The 18164-nt window shown below is 34.3% G+C and overlaps 1 protein-coding gene across 2 annotated transcripts in view; it reads left to right on the top strand.

Moving 5' to 3' along the window:
* Nucleotides 1-235: 235 nt before the first annotated feature.
* Nucleotides 236-18164, top strand: part of LOC143233548 (uncharacterized) — a 43171-nt gene continuing 25242 nt past the window's right edge. For both annotated transcript variants that reach the window (XR_013018207.1, XM_076469884.1), the window contains exons 1-4: nucleotides 236-4936; nucleotides 6022-6104; nucleotides 16866-17061; nucleotides 17911-18101. Coding sequence is in view for 1 of the 2 variants with exons in the window: in XM_076469884.1 (XP_076325999.1) it covers nucleotides 1066-4936; nucleotides 6022-6104; nucleotides 16866-17061; nucleotides 17911-18101 (4341 nt within the window). In the remaining variant the exon portion in view is untranslated. The remainder of the gene's footprint in view (nucleotides 4937-6021; nucleotides 6105-16865; nucleotides 17062-17910; nucleotides 18102-18164) is intronic.

Genomic DNA, 18164 nt, shown 5'->3' with positions numbered 1-18164 from the left:
GATTCGAACCCGCGATCCTCAGATTACGTGTCAAACGCCTTAACCCACCTGGCCATGCCGAGACAACTTTCGTTAATGATCGTCCCTCAGTACTCGTGATTCAGGAAGTACTGGAGATGATTTACTCTATACTTTCCGCCGCTAGGCTGCGCGATCTTAAAATTCTTTCTACTCATACACTCAGGAAACGAGTTACTATATTATGATCTCCACTTCATACCAGACTATACTTGGCTACATGTGCACCATGTGTCTAAGTGGTTATGCGGGGTGGGATAATATCCTTCGATGTCGTGATTTACTTCCAAATATACTCCGTACATTCCCATTTCAAGAAGCCAGCCCTCAGTCAGCACATGAGGTCAGAGAAGGTAATAACAGCTAATATAATGTGTATATGCAAACGCTTTAAGTTTGGTTAAATAAGCTGCTACAGAGAAGCAGATGGTTGCTCTGAAACAATTAATGTGCTTACGTGTTCTAGACCGTAGGTGAATTTGGAATACGTGCTTTGGAATTTACCTTACGTTTACTCGGTACGAAACACGTACACAAAGTTGTTTCGTTAGTCATCATTAATCAGGGATTGCTTCAGTACTTTGTCAGTGAGAAAAGAGGTAGGCCTAACTTGAGAACTCAGAGGTGAAGCATGTGGGTTTTATTGGCTTTGCCCAAACCAGCCTCTTATTTATTTATTTTTGTGTGTACCTTTTAATCTAATGAAAACTAAATCAAGAGCCAGCTTAGATTTCGTATACGTTTTACAGGCTCTGCGCGATGCACAATTTCAACGATATCAAAAACGTTTCGAATTTGAGACATTTTTTAAATGGCCGTTTGGACTAAGGAACGCCTTACTGTTCACTGTGGCAGCAGAAATGTACTATATGAGCTAAAAATAGTGTATTGGAATAAGATTTCACCTTTAAAATAATTATTCGATGACGTCTATGAAAATAACTGATATATACAGATATTCTGTTTCTAACAAAGTTTTCAAACTCGACATTTGTTGTATAAGAAATCACATTGTCTTCGTATTCACTGGAAATCGAGTTCATTACAATGGAACATTGTAGATTTCCGATATATCGACCCTTTTCTAGTTTATTTAGAAGCAAAGGGACCCAGACTGAGACCTCTCGACAAAGTCAACGATCTGTCGGTGTCCAGACAGAACCTCTGTCAATGATCTTGCCACGTGTAAATCCCCTAAGTAAAAATACTGTCAGTGAATCTTCCCTTCACGAGAATATTCTTCAGAATACCAAGTCCGTTGGGGCAATAGTTCCCCTTATTTCAGAACATTGTCAACTTATGAACAATAATGATAATTCTAGAGGTCGCTCTTTAACCGAAAGTGACAAGAAACAAATACAAAAAGCTCCTTTGTTAACTTCAGGAACCACTGCGGACTGGATGTGTCCAACTTTAGCAAAAGATATTTCGAAAAAAGACATCTTAAGCCCCGATAGTAATTTTGACACTCTTACATTTATTGTATCTCCTAAAGACCTCGAAGGAATCGACGACCAATTTCCAGCTCAAACTACAGAATTAGAAAAATCTTTAATTGACAAACATTTTCGGAATTTAGCGCATCGGTTGAAGCTGACGTTGCAAACAGAATCTATTGACATCGACTTTGGTAACCAGTGTTCAACAAACGAACCACGTGATCTTAACGCAACCAATACCACCTGGAGAAGTAACCGCTCTTTACAATCCAATGAAGACAGTAGTTTTGGTTTCGGAAATTCTACATCACAGTTATCCCCTGCTAATAACAACATTTTTACAAGTACGTTAACTTTATATCCAAAAGAAATACATTCGAATAAAAGTGAGGATGAGGTAAGAGAAAATACAGAAGTCCCTCTTTTGAGTGTAACAGAAGAAAAGCAAAACACTTCCGATAAAGAAGAAAGGATGCCAGAAGGAAAAGGGAAATTTTCAGTTAAAGAAAATCTGTCTGATGTGATTTTCTTCGGTCATGAAAGCATAACCAGTGCGAATAGTCTAAGTAAAAAAGTTACAGATGACTGGAGGCCAAATCTTGATGAACAGTCTATAAGTAGTCGAGACTGTGAGAACTTAGGGACGATATCCATTCAATTTGGAAACGAGTTGTCAAAGTGTGAAGCCAAAAATGTAACTATGAACTCCAGCACTGCTTTAACGAACTGTACAGTAGTATTAAGCTCAACATTTACTGGCAACAATCAAGAAAAAAATCATATTAACGAAAAACATCTACGGATCCCATGTGTCGGGAGAAATAGCAGTTTAGAGGGAAGCATTATTGATTGGATACAACTAGACCAAGAACCTCATGAAAAGCACAACCTAGAAAACCTCTCAACTGATGTGATAGACAATAAGATTGGACGGAACGAGGATCACTGTATCGTTGAAAATAGGAGAGAAGAAGACTTGAAACGGGATCAACACGATAAGGTTTTGTCTGGAGAAAATGTTTGTAGTGAGAAGACTGACACAAACATTGAAGTTGCTATGGTTACTCAACAGAGAACTTGCAACCACTGTCCAGAAAGTGGAAAAGAAGTTACTGTTTATGACAAATTCTTTGACTACAGAGTGCATAATAACATAGAGGAACAAATTCCACACACAAGAGACGAATTTTTAAACATAAAATACGCGAGTCGAAAACAAACAATCGTCAAATCTTCGATAGCAGAAAATGAAACCGCAAAAGAAATAGTTCTGAAAAAATGTTCTCTTGAACCCAGAGAGTCATATCAAAGTAAAGTATCTATACTTCCACGTGTTTGTGAACATTCCTTGTCGTCTTTACTTTTTGGAAGAAAAGAAAAGACGGTGGAACATGAAAACTTTTGTGAGTTGCTGAATGGTACAAGTAATGATAATGGTAATGAATTATGCGAATTCGGCAATGTGATATCCTCTAATTTTAACGCTTTGTACAAAGCAAATCGCGATATATTAAAGAACCAGAGGAGTGAAATGATACATTACCGACGAAACAGACAATTCAATGCTCATAAAATTACGACTCAAAGAGGGACATGTGATACTTCCCATTTAAAAGGGACATGTGGTACTTCCAAGTTAAAACAAAAATTGGTTGAGGAATTAAAGGAGATATTGCATCAGAAGTCCACAAAAATGTTTCCCCCAAAATATATAGGCCCTCTCACCATCAGGTTAAAAGAACTTCGAAAGGAAGGCCCCAAGAATGATCAACAGGTCCCCGACAGTACCTTACTAGAAACCAGAAACAAGCTTACCTCTGCAAGGTATGCGCAAGAGCCCTGTGAAACTGCTGCAATGAAATTCAAAATCAAGGCTGAGAAACGATTACCAGGTACCACCGTTTTGGGAAAAAGGACCCGTCTTGCTCCTGAAATCTATGAGCAGCAGTTCCATCACATTAAGCCATTAGAAGTCAGAGACAATCTGGTCCATACAGAATGTGAGCCCAAGTTTCCTGGTACTAACGCACTGGAATACAGAGCTAATCTATCCCATACAGAAGATGTGCTGCAGTTTGTGGACACCAACACGTTAGAATACAACTTCTCCCATACAGAACATGTGCCACAGTTCCTTGACACTATTACTTTAAAAACCAAGGATATCACTATACCTTCGGAATATGGCCATCAGTTTCCTGACGGGACTACTTCCGAAGCCAGAGATACTATTGCAGTGGACACTAAGGACCAACTAAAACATCAACCACAGACGGTAAATAATCCAGCAACGCAAAAAAAGAATCATCTAGAACATGAGCAACGATTGGTTAGTCTTACAAAAAGAGAAATCAAAAATAAAGTTAAAGTACTACCACACGACCAACAGTTATTGGAAGAATTCAACGTTAGATCACGGTATGGGTTTCTGATTACCAGAAGAGATGAACCTAATGTGGTACATGACCAACATACGGCCGGTACTTCGCCATTAGACATCACTGATGAACCTAGGGTGGTACATGACCAACATACGGTCGGTACTTCGCCATTAGACATCACTGATGAACCTGGGGTGGTGTATGACCAACATACGGTCAGTACTATACCAACAGAAACCACTGAACAACCTAGTGTGGTACATGACCAACATACGGTCAGTACTGTGCCAACAGAAACTACTGAACAACTTAGTGTGGTACATGGTCAACATACGGTCAGTACTGTGCCAACAGAAACTACTGAACAATTCAGTGTGGTACATGACCAACATAGGGTCAGTACTGTACCAACAGAAACCACTGAACAACTTAGTGTGGTACATGACCAACATACGGTCAGTACTGTACCAACAGAAACCACTGAACAATTTAGTGTGGTACATGACCAACATACGGTCAGTACTGTGCCAACAGAAACTACTGAACAACTTAGTGTGGTACATGACCAACATACGGTCAGTACTGTGCCAACAGAAACTACTGAACAATTTAGTGTGGTACGTGACCAACATAGGGTCAGTACTGTACCAACAGAAACCACTGAACAATTTAGTGTGGTACGTGACCAACATAGGGTCAGTACTGTACCAACAGAAACTACTGAACAACTTAGTGTGGTACGTGACCAACATAGGGTCAGTACTGTACCAACAGAAACTACTGAACAACTTAGTGTGGTACACGACCAACATACGGTCAGTACTATACCAACAGAAACCACTGAACAAGTTGGTTTGGTACAATACCAGCCCACGGCCAATACAACACCAATGGAAACCAAAGACGGACAAAGCTTTAAACATTACGATCTGAGAACAAAATGTGGTATGACTTTAGAAATTAAGAAAGTGGTTCCTAAAGCGAACCAGTTGGGATCATTGGAGTGTCTCTTATCGATAAAAAACGAGCCAAACCAAATTTGTCAAGCAGTGGATCCAGATAAAAATCTTCAGGCGTATCCAGAGCTAATGATTCCTGGTAAGTTGTGTTATATTTGACTTAGATCTCTGGCTTATGTATTTCCAATAGCACGTAGTGGTTAAACAATGTCTTGAAAAACTATTGTTGCAACGGTTTGAATCTTAAGTTTCTGTTTCTTAACATTATTAACTTAACATTGTTTTTTAGTATTTCCATTTCAATAGACAATGTTTGAATTACATTATTTTGTTGATGAAAATATTGTAGATCATATGATATTCTCGTAAAACAACTCAAAATAAGTCTCCACCGCTTAATGACAGGATTTGGTTTATGTTAATACATGTATATGGAACCGTATAGATGAAACTGTAACAAACATCATTAGATAATTTATTAGTTTTCGATGGCCAGCAGCCTTATGTTTTCTTCAAGTTAAAAATTATAACAGAATAAAACTTACCGAGTAGAAATTAAAAATACGAAATTCAAGTGGAACTGAATTTATTTAAAGGGAAGACGAAGACATGATATTAAATGATGACTCTCTGACTTGGTTGAAGTGGGGTTAATAAAAACTAAATCAGTTGGACAACAGTTCTAATAATGGTGCATTTAGTACTTATAATAACTAAAACAAATATGGGGGTACGTGCCAATTTTTTACCATGTGACAGGTACGTGCCATCCACTAAGTTGTTCTTGGCCTCTCCCGATTAGAAACGGGTCCCTAAAACCGCCATAATGGTTTTAAAACTTCCTGTGCTTTCTTTAAGTCACACGTTGAATCCTGGGAATTCGGAAGTATCTGTATCACATCATATGACAGTCGTAAAGTGGTCTCACACTCGGGGAAATATTAGCTACAAACAGAACTATCCAATGATATGGAAGCTAATACCTACGACCGACTCTAGCTTATGACTCATTTAGCACACGGCTTTTCTGTTTCAATTAAAAACTGAACTGAGGCTAAAATTAGTCATTTTGTATCTTATGCATGAACAGAGATATAGACTAGCATAATATTTAGCAACTTCTCAGCATAACTCTACAATAATTTTGTTTCTTTATAATATTTCATTAATCGATTGATAAGGCCAAATTAGAAATCTTCATGATATATTTCCCGATTCAAACAGTTCAAGACGCTGTAGATAATGATGACCTTCAGTATACACTACAGGATCAAGAACATCGTGAGGACAAAAGATTCTCTTCTCAGGTAAACTTGAGTGTCACGGATATTTCCAAAAATGAAAATTTTAAAACGGAAATAAACTGTAGTCAATTCACTTACGCACATACTGTGTTGATTGGAATAACATACTTGAAACCCATTTTCGTAAGCCTAAAGTTCATGCAATTAACAAGCTTCTGAACATGTTCCAACAAAGTCCGAGGTAATCTGAAGTTACGATTTTGTTCGCTAGGGCAATGTTAACAACTAGTTTTTTGGTTTGTTTTAAATTTTCGCGCAAAGCTACACGAGGGCTATCTGCGCTAGCCGTCCCTAATTTAGCAGTGAAAAACTAGATGGAAGGCAGCTAGTCATCACCACCCACCTCCAACTCTTGGGCTACTCTTTTACCAATCAATATTGGGATTGACCGTCACATTATAACGCCCCAACGGCTGAAAGGGCAAGCATGTTTGGTGTGACGGTGATTCGAATCCGCGACCCTCAGATTACTAATCGAATGCCTTAACCACTTGATCATGCCGAGCCCTACGATGTTAACAAATTCTGATATTTGTGACAACTGCAGATTATTTTCTTCTATAATTTATTTCAACGTTTATGTTTCGTTTAAACTTTAAAAAATATCACGAAACTACGTTAAGCTAACTTGGTCATCTAAAAGCTTTTTAACCTTTTTCCACCTTGAGACCAAAATCAAATTAACAAAAATTGCAGAAAATGATCTTGTAATTTTTCCACACATCAACATTTAAACGACGCCCATCATCAATTGATGCTGCTACCTGCAACTTTCCCACTGTTTAAGGGTTAAGTAAAACAGAAAAAACCTCCATTGCTGAAGAGTATTCGATGACATTATTTTGTTTATCTAACTGTATGCTTTAAAAATTGTACAATCTCAGTTTGGATCGATTTTAGAACCCTCCCAACGAAATAATTAATATTTTAGAATATCCTGAATTTTTTTTCTTTGTTTCATATGACAGTTTTAGTCCTCTAGGAGGAGTCTTGTAATAGTTTTGATAAACATCTAATTTATTATTGGAACTTGAATTCATTTAACAATTTTGATAATTTTTAGCTAATCATTGTTTCTTAGTACCGATTGTAATATTGTAATGTAATTTTCTATATCCAAACTTCAATAAGTCATAGCTGGCCGATCTAAATACATTGTGGTTGTTCCGTTTCAGTTCATTTAATCTGTAACAGCAACGATGCAGCGGTTGGCCCAGAGATTGGAACAAAGTGTTAAATAGTTTACTTATATAACACCAATTGTTAATGTGTGAACTTCTTTTCTTTCTTTTTTTCAAGATAGAGAAGCATGGTTATAATTAATTATACTTTCCACAAGATTATATTGAACGAAACGTGTCTTCGGGAAATGGATATTGTAGATACAGTGATGTTAAAATACTTATAGATGTCCCGTAATAAAATAGACATGACAGTAAGGCTTTCGAAACATGCTACTAGGCCGCCATCTTAGAAGGGTCAATGTTCCACTTGTGCCACATCTCGGTATATTCATACATTAGATATGGATGCGCTTCTTTAGAAAAAAAAAATAACCTTGGTAGCTTTTCCCACTTGACTAACCGTGTAATTGGAATTCTCTTCCATTTACGGTCATGTGGTCAGTGTTTTATTTTTATGTGAATGTAAAGTCCATTATTATCCTGAGAAATTAATAGTAATATAGTACACGAATACAAACGAAGTGATACAAGCTTTAAGTTACAACATATGTTAAGGAGTTGGCTTTTTAGATAATTTTTTTAAAATAATCAACATAATAAAAGTTCCTATATCTCAGTTTGAATGCCATACACGTTTTAGATTCTATATTCGTTTCTTTATTCACATTCGACTTGTAATCCGAGGGTTGCAGGTTCGAACCCTAGTCACACCAAACATTCTCGCCCTTTAAGCCATGGGGGCATTATAATGTGCGGTCAATCTCACTATTCGTTGGTAAAAGAGTAGCCCAAGAGTTAGTGGTGGGTAGTGATGACTAACTGCATTCCCTCTAGTCTAACACTGCTAATTTAGAAACGACTAGCGCAAATAGCCCTCGTGTAGCTTTGCGTGAAATTCAAAAAACAAACAAACTATTCACACTCATTATTGTAATGTTTATATATTTTGTGTCCCTATTTAGCATTGTAGAGTATCTTTCATTTAAATTCTTCACTGTAGTTATTATTTGTGTTATTACGATAAGAAACGTTAAAAAAAGAAAACATTTTCTAATCTTTAACTTGATATTTTTACCCATAATCTGTACGCTTATAATACTCGTTAATTATTATTCTTTGTTGTAATGTTATATCGTGTAGCGGTTGAATTTATTATTGAATACAGTGTTAGCTGTTTTGTCTCACTACGCTACGTAAATTAGTTCATCTTATATGCATACTGTAACACCTCATTCTGAAAAGGGCCGTTCACCCAGTCAAGGGTATCTAATCAATTACAGTAAATTTTAAAAAACCAATTCGCCAGCCGCCAGGGTTCTCCATCCTCGAGCTAAAGTCTGGCTCACTTCACTTTCGCTGCTTTCGTCCAGTTCTCCCGTCCTTCCTCTCACTCACAAATATTTTTGAAATGTTAAAAATAAAGTAAAAACTCCATGGATATTTTAAAACATTTCTCACGTAAGGGGACGAAGAGGAACTATAAAGTTCCTGAACACCCCAGTTGGAGAGAGAACTCTTCTAATTTCTCTCTCTCTAAACTGAACCCCTGCCACGTTAGTTTAGTTTAGTCGTGTTTCGATAAGCCAACATGGAGACTACGGAAGTCACCTTGGAAAGATGTTAGAAGTTTTAAATTTATTTTAGCGTTAAACTACACAACAGGCTGTCAGCGCTATGTTGTTCATGGGTAGTCGGTCCTCAGGTTTTAGCGTTAAAAGTCCGTGAACTTAATGTTCACTGGGACGTAAGGGCAGTAGTCAAATCTCTCAGCAATAATAATTACTCAAGCAGTAACAATAGGGTTCTATCTCCTTAATAATTTGACGTCCTAATTACGTCTATTTTTTTTTATTTAAAGTTTTAATTCCATAACTAACAACCATATTTTCCTTTTTATATTTTTAATGAACACATTAAATGGATAATTTGTTTTTCATCAGTGAATGTGAAATACCATTATTTACTTTATACAAATATGCCCTCTTTTAAATAGTACTCCAGGGTTAGATTGTCATATTCACAGTCCTGTGTGTCGTCATCAAAATATACACACCTTCTTGGATATATTAATTTTGTGCAGTAAATAATATTTACTAAATCATGGTAAACGCCTAGTGTAAGATACTGGTAATATTATACGTGATTATAAGATATCCCGTACAAGATTTGAATCGGGAGAGAAATACAATATGTAGCATGTACAACATTGCACAAAATAGTAATACATAGACCGCATTCGAATTCATGAACAACATGGAATGAAATTTGACACAAAATCCAGTTACTTATGGCGATGGAAATCTATAATTACAACGCTACATTGTATTAGACCACACTACACCATACCATGCTGTCTTCTGCTGTACTGTACTGTATTATATTATATTTTACTGTATTATACATTTTTCTATTACTGACACTAATGTGATGAATATTTGAATTTAAATACTAAACTAGAACCAGCGCAGCAACAAATCCGTCAATACAATGACAAATCATAATCCCCAAATGAAAATATAAAAACTATGCATTGTTATAGATTTAAATGCCGAAGATGTTGCTTTAATTCCTCACAAACTGTTCCCCACCTTCACCCTAATAGCACAACAGTAAGTCTGTAGACTTACAACATTAAAAACCGGGTTTCGATAGCCATGGTGGACTCAGCACATATATTAAATGGAGAAGCCATTTAATATATGTGTTAGGCCACACACGTACCTTTTTTTTTATCCAAACGAAATCGCCAGAATGTAAATAAAAAATGAACTCAGTTCAAAATAGACAAGCAAAAAAAAAGGTGTTATTTGAATTATATTCAACTTACTTACAAAGTGATATAACCCATGGCAATGAATAAAGTTTTAAAAATACAGTATTTAAATGAGTAAAAAAAACGAATATATAAAGGAATCTAAAATGGCATTAAAACTTATTACAAATATTAAATGAAATATTCTGATTAACTTTTTTAAGTCGGGTTTTTATAATTCTTATAAAAAGTTATTTTCTGCATTCCATCTATTGTAGATACAGTGAATCTGCTGAGCTACTTGCCCTAACTTTCGAATCAAATCAAGCATAAAATCTCGTTTTATATAACAAAAATCCAACATCAAAGTTTGAAAAAATGTATGAAGACAAAAATCATTCATTAAATTTAAATAAAGATAAACATGTATACATGTATCACTGCGAGAAAAAAAATTGCTATTGTAAAGCTGCTAATTCATACAAATATTTTATTAAAATAAGATATTTCATTTTCGTACGATTCATAATTTGTAGAAAGTATTTTAGAGGTTTTAGATTATTTCACTGAGTAGTTTTTTTTTGTTTTATTTCGCAATATAGATTAATAAACCATACAACAGGTACGACACCTATACCTCAAAGTGAGCATTATTGAGTACCTCTATAATTTAATATAATACTATTATTGTTGTTTTGAATTAAACTCATAGATAGATATTGGGCTCTGTTCTATGCCAACCATGGGTATCTAAACCCTGTTTTTAGCATTATAAGTCCGCAGGCATACCACTATGCCACTGGTGGGCTAATACGATGCTTTAAATTGAACATTACTAAATAATGGTTGTACAGATTCACACAGATCCAATGTCATTTATAAAATAACTTATAGTAACTGACCAGAAATTTACATCGAAGAAACAGGTAGAAAATTGAAAACCAGATTCAATGAACATAATTAAAAAAAAAAAACTCCCATGTTTTGCACCATTTGCAACTAAGAAAAAAACATCAGTAAATCCATCCAAACAATGTAGTTTTAAACAAAGAATGTAACATTAATAAATGCAAAATAAAACAAGTTACCTTAATTGAAAAAAATAGCCCCACCGTAAATAAACATGCCGGGGTAACAAGATGCCTGTGAAGCAATATCCAGTCCTCTGACTTCTTTGTTCTGTACTGCATGTATTTAGTCTCGTGTATCTCTGTAAACTAGTTGTAACTAATTGTGAGAAAATCTTTTCAAAACACCGTACATTTATAATAAAGTCAAGTCACCGTAAAACTTTTATTTAATATGATAATATACATCTATTATAACTATAACTTAATTTTCTCGTTTTCTCTACGTTCTCATGACTCATGACCCATCCCCGCTTTTTTTTATCGTCGTTTACTGTATCTTTCTCTGTAGTTGTTTGGATATATAAATTTGTATACCCGGAAGGGTCAGGTACACTAGACCTCTTCTTCCTTCCTTTTCATTGTTAGAGTGGACTTGTTAGTATATTTAAAGTAAATACATGAGGACCAGAGTGATGAACATAAGTCAGACTCTTTTCAGGACAAGGCTAAATCATAAGGCCCCCTACTAATACAGCGGTATGTCTACGGATTTACAACGCCAAAATCTGGTGTTCGATTCCCCTCGGTGGGCTCAGCAGATAGCCCGATGTGGCTTTGCTATAAGAAAAACACACACACTAGATTATAGGTGGTCTGTTTTATTTTATTTTATTTTATTCCTATTGTTATTGATTTTATAACTTAATGATCTTATGTATAAATTAATTGGTGAGAGGTGTTTAGGACTCTTCATCATATATGCAATATCTGTCTAGTTTGCATAACAGCTCGTTTTTTCTCCAATTTTTATCAAAATATTTTATTGTACTATGTAGAAGTCTATCTGGTATTGTTTGTGTATTAGAGTATTTGTACATGAACTTTGAGGAAGTTGTTTTGGGTACTCTATATATTGTTGTAATTAATGTATTCTGTAATGATTGTAGTTTGGTTTGCAGTTGTTTTTTACTTATGTTAATCCATGCAGGAGCTGCATAGTCTATAACTGGTTTTATATATGTTTTGTATATTTTAAGGATGTTTTCAGGTGTTGTTCCATAATATTTACCAGTTAGACTCCTAGCATAGTTTATTATTCGCCAGATTCTAGTTTTTATGTTATTTACATGTTTTATTTAGGTAAGTTTAGAAATATATGTTAGTCCTAAACATTTTGTAGATGTAGCAGTCTGGAGAAGCGCTCCGTTCATGTAAATCTGGGGTTGTATTTTTGATGTTTCGTTGATTTTGAAAATAACACTAGTTGTGTCTTAGCTGTGCTTATTTTAATTCTATATTTTTGGCAGTATTCACTTATTCTGTTTAGTTGAGGTTGTAAGTTAGTGGCTGCTATTTCTGGTGTTGGGGCACTTTTTCAAATTGCTACATCATGATTGAACTGTAACGAGTATCCAAGATTTGGGTCTTTAAGAGACATATTATTCACATACATGATGAAGAGAATAGGACTAACCACCCCTCCTTGAGGGACGCCAGCTTCTGGAGTGAAGAACTCTGAGAAAGTTCCCTCTACATTTACTCTGCATTTTCTGTTTTCCAAAAATTTAGATAACCGGCGAATAATTCCACGCGGTAGTCCCATTTCATTCATACGGAACCGAAAACCATTGTGCCATACAGTGCCATATTTCTCGATATCGAGGAAGCAAGCGACAGTACATTCTTTTTTATTAAAGCTATTTAGTATCGTTTCAATTAACCTGATTAAAAGATCTGTCGTTTGTCTAAATTTTCTAAATCCGTTTTATTCCTCAGGTAATTTTGAAGTAATCTCCAAAGATGTGGAGAGTTTATTACTTATTATTCGTTCAAGAATTTTGCCGACACAACTGGTAAGACTGATTGGTCGATAATTATTTTGGTTATTAGCTGGTTTCCCTTTTTTGTGGAACATTAATATATTGGATTGCTTCTAAGAAACTGGGATGTATCCAGAGTAGAAAGATAAATTAAAGATATTTAATAGGTGGTGAAATAATTTTGGAGTGCCTTTTTTGAGAAGAGTTGTTTGTATGCCATAATTTCCTGGTGATTTGTTTTTTTTTTTAATTCTTGATTGCTCGTTTGTGTTCACACAGTGTGATTTTTTTGGTAAACAATAGACTATTACAGTCATAAGTGTTATTAGTATTATTGTTAATAATATTGATTGGAAAGTATGGTTTGTATAATTCTGTTATTTGTTACGTGATTGTTTACTTTGTTGTAGAAATAGTTGTTCATGTCTGGGTCATTATGTGTTTTGTAGTTGATGTGTGAAGGCTTCTGCTTTTTCTTTGTTGGTGCTTGCTAAGGTGTTGTTACGTTCCAGTGTTGTATATTTTTTTGAAGTGGCTTTATTGGTGCGACCAAAACTTTTTAGGGTCAGTTTGTTCATTTAGTTGGGAGCAGAAGTTATCCCATTTTTCTTGTTTTAGCAGCTTAATTTCTGCTCTGATTTTGTTTCTGATGCTGTTTATTTGTGTTATTTCTTGATCTCTTATTGCCATGAACTGTCTTCTTAATTGTCTTCGTTGTTTTATCAGTGTTAATAGTTGTTTGGTTGGTTTCCATGCATTGTTTGTGCTTGTCTGTTGTTGCTTTGGTACAGTGTCCGTAGCTGCTTTTAGTAGGCACTCCATTATTATTTGATTATAACTATCAATTTCTGATTCGTTGTTAGCTATATGCTTAATTTTATCTGGTAGTATGTTGTTTAATACTTTTTTATATTCCTGCCAATTAGCTTTTTTGTAGTCAAATTTATCTTGTTTGTAGATTTTATCTTTATGGGGATGAGATCGAAGACACACCATATTGGAAGATGATCGCTGTCAGCATCTTTTAATGAAACAGATATCATTTGAATTAGTCGCATAGGTAGTATGTGTGGGTGTAGTGTCGTTAATAAGGGTTATGTTATTATCATCTATGAATTGTAATAGGTGTCTGTCACTTGTGTTAGTGGATTTACATCTAAAGTTCTTATGTTTAATATTCAGATCACCTATTACAATTGCATTTTGGTTGTGGGAAAAGATGTTGTGGATTAGGTTTATGTCAATGCATTTAGTTGGTGAACAATAAATACCTGCTACTGTTATTATTGGGTGGTTTTCTGAGAGGATATCAACCATTATATTTTCGTTATTACTGTTCATTTTGATTTCAGTAACGGAAAGGTTGTTTTTGTACAGTAACATAATAACTGTTGGAGACTTAATTATTTGTTCTATCTTTTATTATTAATGTATAATTCCATATTTTAAATCTATTATTACGATAAATTAGAGTTTCGCTAATAATAAACATATCAGAGTTGGTATCTTTTATTATGTCTTCGATTTCGTGTTTCTTGGAAGCAAGTGCACCTTGGATGTTAATACTTAAAACTGTGAATTTATGTTTTTAGTATGTATCCCGTGATTGTTGTGATTAGTTGTGGTATGTGTGGTGTTTTATGTTTTTTTCGAAATACTTATGAGGAGATCTACGCATTTTTTAGATTGAGTCAGTTTTGTAAATTCTGTAAAAATGTTTTTAATTATATTTACTGTTAAACTTGTTTCATCGTTTGTAGTATCTTTTGTATGTGTGTTGTTTTCTTGGAGGTTTGTTGTATCAGTGTTTTTTGTTAAGTTCTTGTATATTGTTTACTGTTTTGGTTGTGTTTTGTTGTTCGCTTTTTAGTGATTTTTGTTGTGTAATGTCTTCTTTCAGCTTTTGTGCATATGTAACTGGACCTGTACTTGTAGCTGTGTTTGTTGTACAGTTGTTTTAGATGTGTTATCCGGTATTGGTTTTGTTGTTTTTATTTCATAAATACATTGTTTTGTCTTTTTGTACTTGTCACAACCTTTATAATTTGCTGTGTGTGTTTCTCCACAATTGGAACATTTTGGTTTATCCTGTTCTTTTTTACGTATAGATATGTGGTGTTCCCCGCCACATCCACAGCACCTCAGTGTTGCTAGACATGCCGCTGAAACGTGTCCGTATCTTTAGAAATGGCAACATTGTGTAATTACATATGCTGGTGTTTTTAACTGTTCTACTTGGAATTTTTGGTACCATAAAATGATACCATTGTTTATTAATTCCAAGATGTTATAACTTTGATCTATGTCTACTCTTATTAAATTTGTAGATTTGTTTGTGATCTTGGAGATTATTCTGTCGACTTTGCTGTAGGGTATATTTAGATTCTCTAGTGCTTGTTCAATGTTGTGTATTGTTATTGAGTAGTGCACCCCACGGTTACAATTGCCTTAGGCTGTGGCTTACTTCTTGGTAGGTAAATATTTATGTTTCCAGGTGTGAATGCGTCCTTGGGCCATTCTTGGGCTACTCCTTTACCAGTGAATAGTGGGACTGACTGTAACTATATAACACCCCCACGGTTGAAAGGGCGAGCATGTTTGGTGTGACGGGGATTCGAACACGCGATCCTCAGATTACGAATCGAGTACCTTAGCCACCTGGCCATGCTGGGCCTTACAATTTAGTAATCTCACACAAATGTACTGGTATAAATTGAAAGATCTTAGCTTTAATTTTAAGCTCTCTAGTGGTAAATTCTAGAGGCAGTACTTTACTTTCAGTAATTAGTTTTACGCATTACTTATTACATTTTTTTCTTTACAAGTTTAGAAGTACCTTGTACGACAAGGAGATTGTATCCAATGTTAGAATGTGGAAAATGGGCTGTATATTTGTTTCCCAGCATTGAGAACGTTTCACTTATGTTGACTTAGGCAGTAATTATTTTCTCATGGTTTTAAGTATACTTTACTGGGAAGGAGGAGTAAGGTATTCCATGTTTAGGCCAATTCCATTCTGTCCGGCCCTACAGAGGAAGTTATACCAGCAATATTTTCAGTTGGTGATGTTTTCTGTAGAATGTTCCTGAATTAATCAAGTTTAGAGTTGGTGCCTTATCGTGATGTTCTCTTACAATAATTCTTTATTATTCTTATGAAAGTTACTTGAAACTGTAGTGAATGAGAGGGTAAGGAGATCAGAAACATAATTCCTTACAACACGGAAGCTGATTAATTACAAGTACCATTTTTAATATTTCTAATGATTTTTTTTTATAACATGCATAATATTGATTTCTTATCTAACTATAAATATATAGGAAGGTTAATGTTTTAGTGGATTAGGTGAAATCCATGATAAAGTAATGCAAACTCTTTCCAAGAGTTCCCAATTTTTTGTACTTTGGAATTTGAACCAATCAAAGAGAAAAGTAAAATAAAATGCGACTGTAATATATTATGAAACATAATTTCACAGTTGTTTCATTACAAATTACAACTTTTTCATTAAGCAAGAATAATTATTAAGTTAAAAAAAATTACTGTGCCAAGCTAAATCAATCAAATGCATTTATTTCTTAAAGGTCTTCACTGGTAGCTAATAGTTATTATGTTATGTATTTTGCTGCATTACATTGTGAGAGTATTTACTTTTAGCAGGGTAATTTTTTATTTTGTGGTTTGAAATGTGCCACTCTATATTTATTACAGCAAGTATATATAGTATTTGTTAGAGCAACTTGTGTAATTAAAATGACCTGTTATGACAGACATATTATGATTCGTCATGTATTCAGAAAAAGACAAAATTTTTATCATGATACTGTTTTGCTACAAGAAAATGAAACATTAAGTTCATTTTTTGTTTCTTTGAATAAAATAATTTTTTTGATCTTGTGAATGTGTATTTCAAAAAGATTTTGTGATTGACATTGTAGGTAACAAATCAAAAGCAAACTGCACCAGATGTAAATTTTGCATTGGAAACTGTGAGAAGCTTTAATTTCAAAAATTGTCCTAAACCTATGCATGTAATTGAGAATCCTGAACAAAATCCACCAACCCAGCTGAAGAATTGGAGTTTACCACAAACTGATTTGCTACCAAAACTTACTTTACTTGAAAAGTTTCCAGGTATGAATTATATATACAATTATTACAACAAGCAAGAGATATATATTGACAAATGCATACACAAGAAAAACTTTAAAAATTCTAAATGAACTAAAAATGAAACCCTGAGATGATAAATGTTCTTCACATCACAGACTATTGTGTGCAACCAAAGATTACAAGTATTGAGAGTACCCTACTAGTGAATCAATGCACTCTAATAATCTACAAATAAAAATAGAATATTGAACTGTCTGTTTACTACTGGCCAGTAGTTAATAGTTATTATAATAGAGACATGAATGAAAACATGGACATTTCTTTTTATTTTTTACCTAAAGTATCTTGCATCACTTAAGAGTTGGAATTTTGAAAGTTAGTAAAAGTAAAATAACTGTTTATATTTTATCGTGTGCATGTGTGTGGCATATTAAATCTATCATTATAATATTTTAACTTTTTCAATGTACAATACATGGTGTTTCGAGAAAGATTTTCAGAAATAAGTAGTGAAAGAAAAGGTTATTGTCTTACTTGTGCCAGAACTCATTTATGAAATGCTTCTTGCACCAACTACATTACAGATTTGTGATGATACAACAACTTTTCATGATTAGTAAATTTTTATTTATTCTTTGGGTTAAATAATTGTTGTTGTTTTTTTATTTATATCCAACAATTTTGAATATAAGGCTCAAAACATGAAAATAAATTATAGTTCGATGTCAAGAATATATATGAAAGTAATCTAGGTTTCATGTGTGTGTGTGTGTGTGTGTTTGTGTATAAAACTTTAGACAGAGGGATCATTGTTAAGATAGATCGCTTTTTTTTTTTCTGTGTTTCATATTTGGTGTTCTGATTTTACAGAAGAACACAGTATCAGAGATGAAATTTTGACAGCTAGAAACGATTTGGTGAAAGAGGACAAGGAATATAAAGACAGTTATCATGATTTTTCAACACAAGATGTCACTTCAAGAACAGTATCCATTAAAAAACCACCAAAATATGAGTTCACTGGACGTATGGAAAAAGAATTTCCATTGGAGTTACCAACAGTAAATGTTTTGGATTAAATAGTACTGTAAATAGCCACCTAGTTTTTCAACAGACATAACACA

The sequence above is a fragment of the Tachypleus tridentatus genome, chromosome 12 (genome assembly GCF_004210375.1).
Source record: "Tachypleus tridentatus isolate NWPU-2018 chromosome 12, ASM421037v1, whole genome shotgun sequence".
NCBI classification, from domain to species: Eukaryota; Metazoa; Arthropoda; class Merostomata; order Xiphosura; family Limulidae; genus Tachypleus; species Tachypleus tridentatus.
The sequence above is the reverse complement of the archived record's forward strand: the minus strand, read 5'-3'. Positions and strand labels throughout refer to the sequence as shown.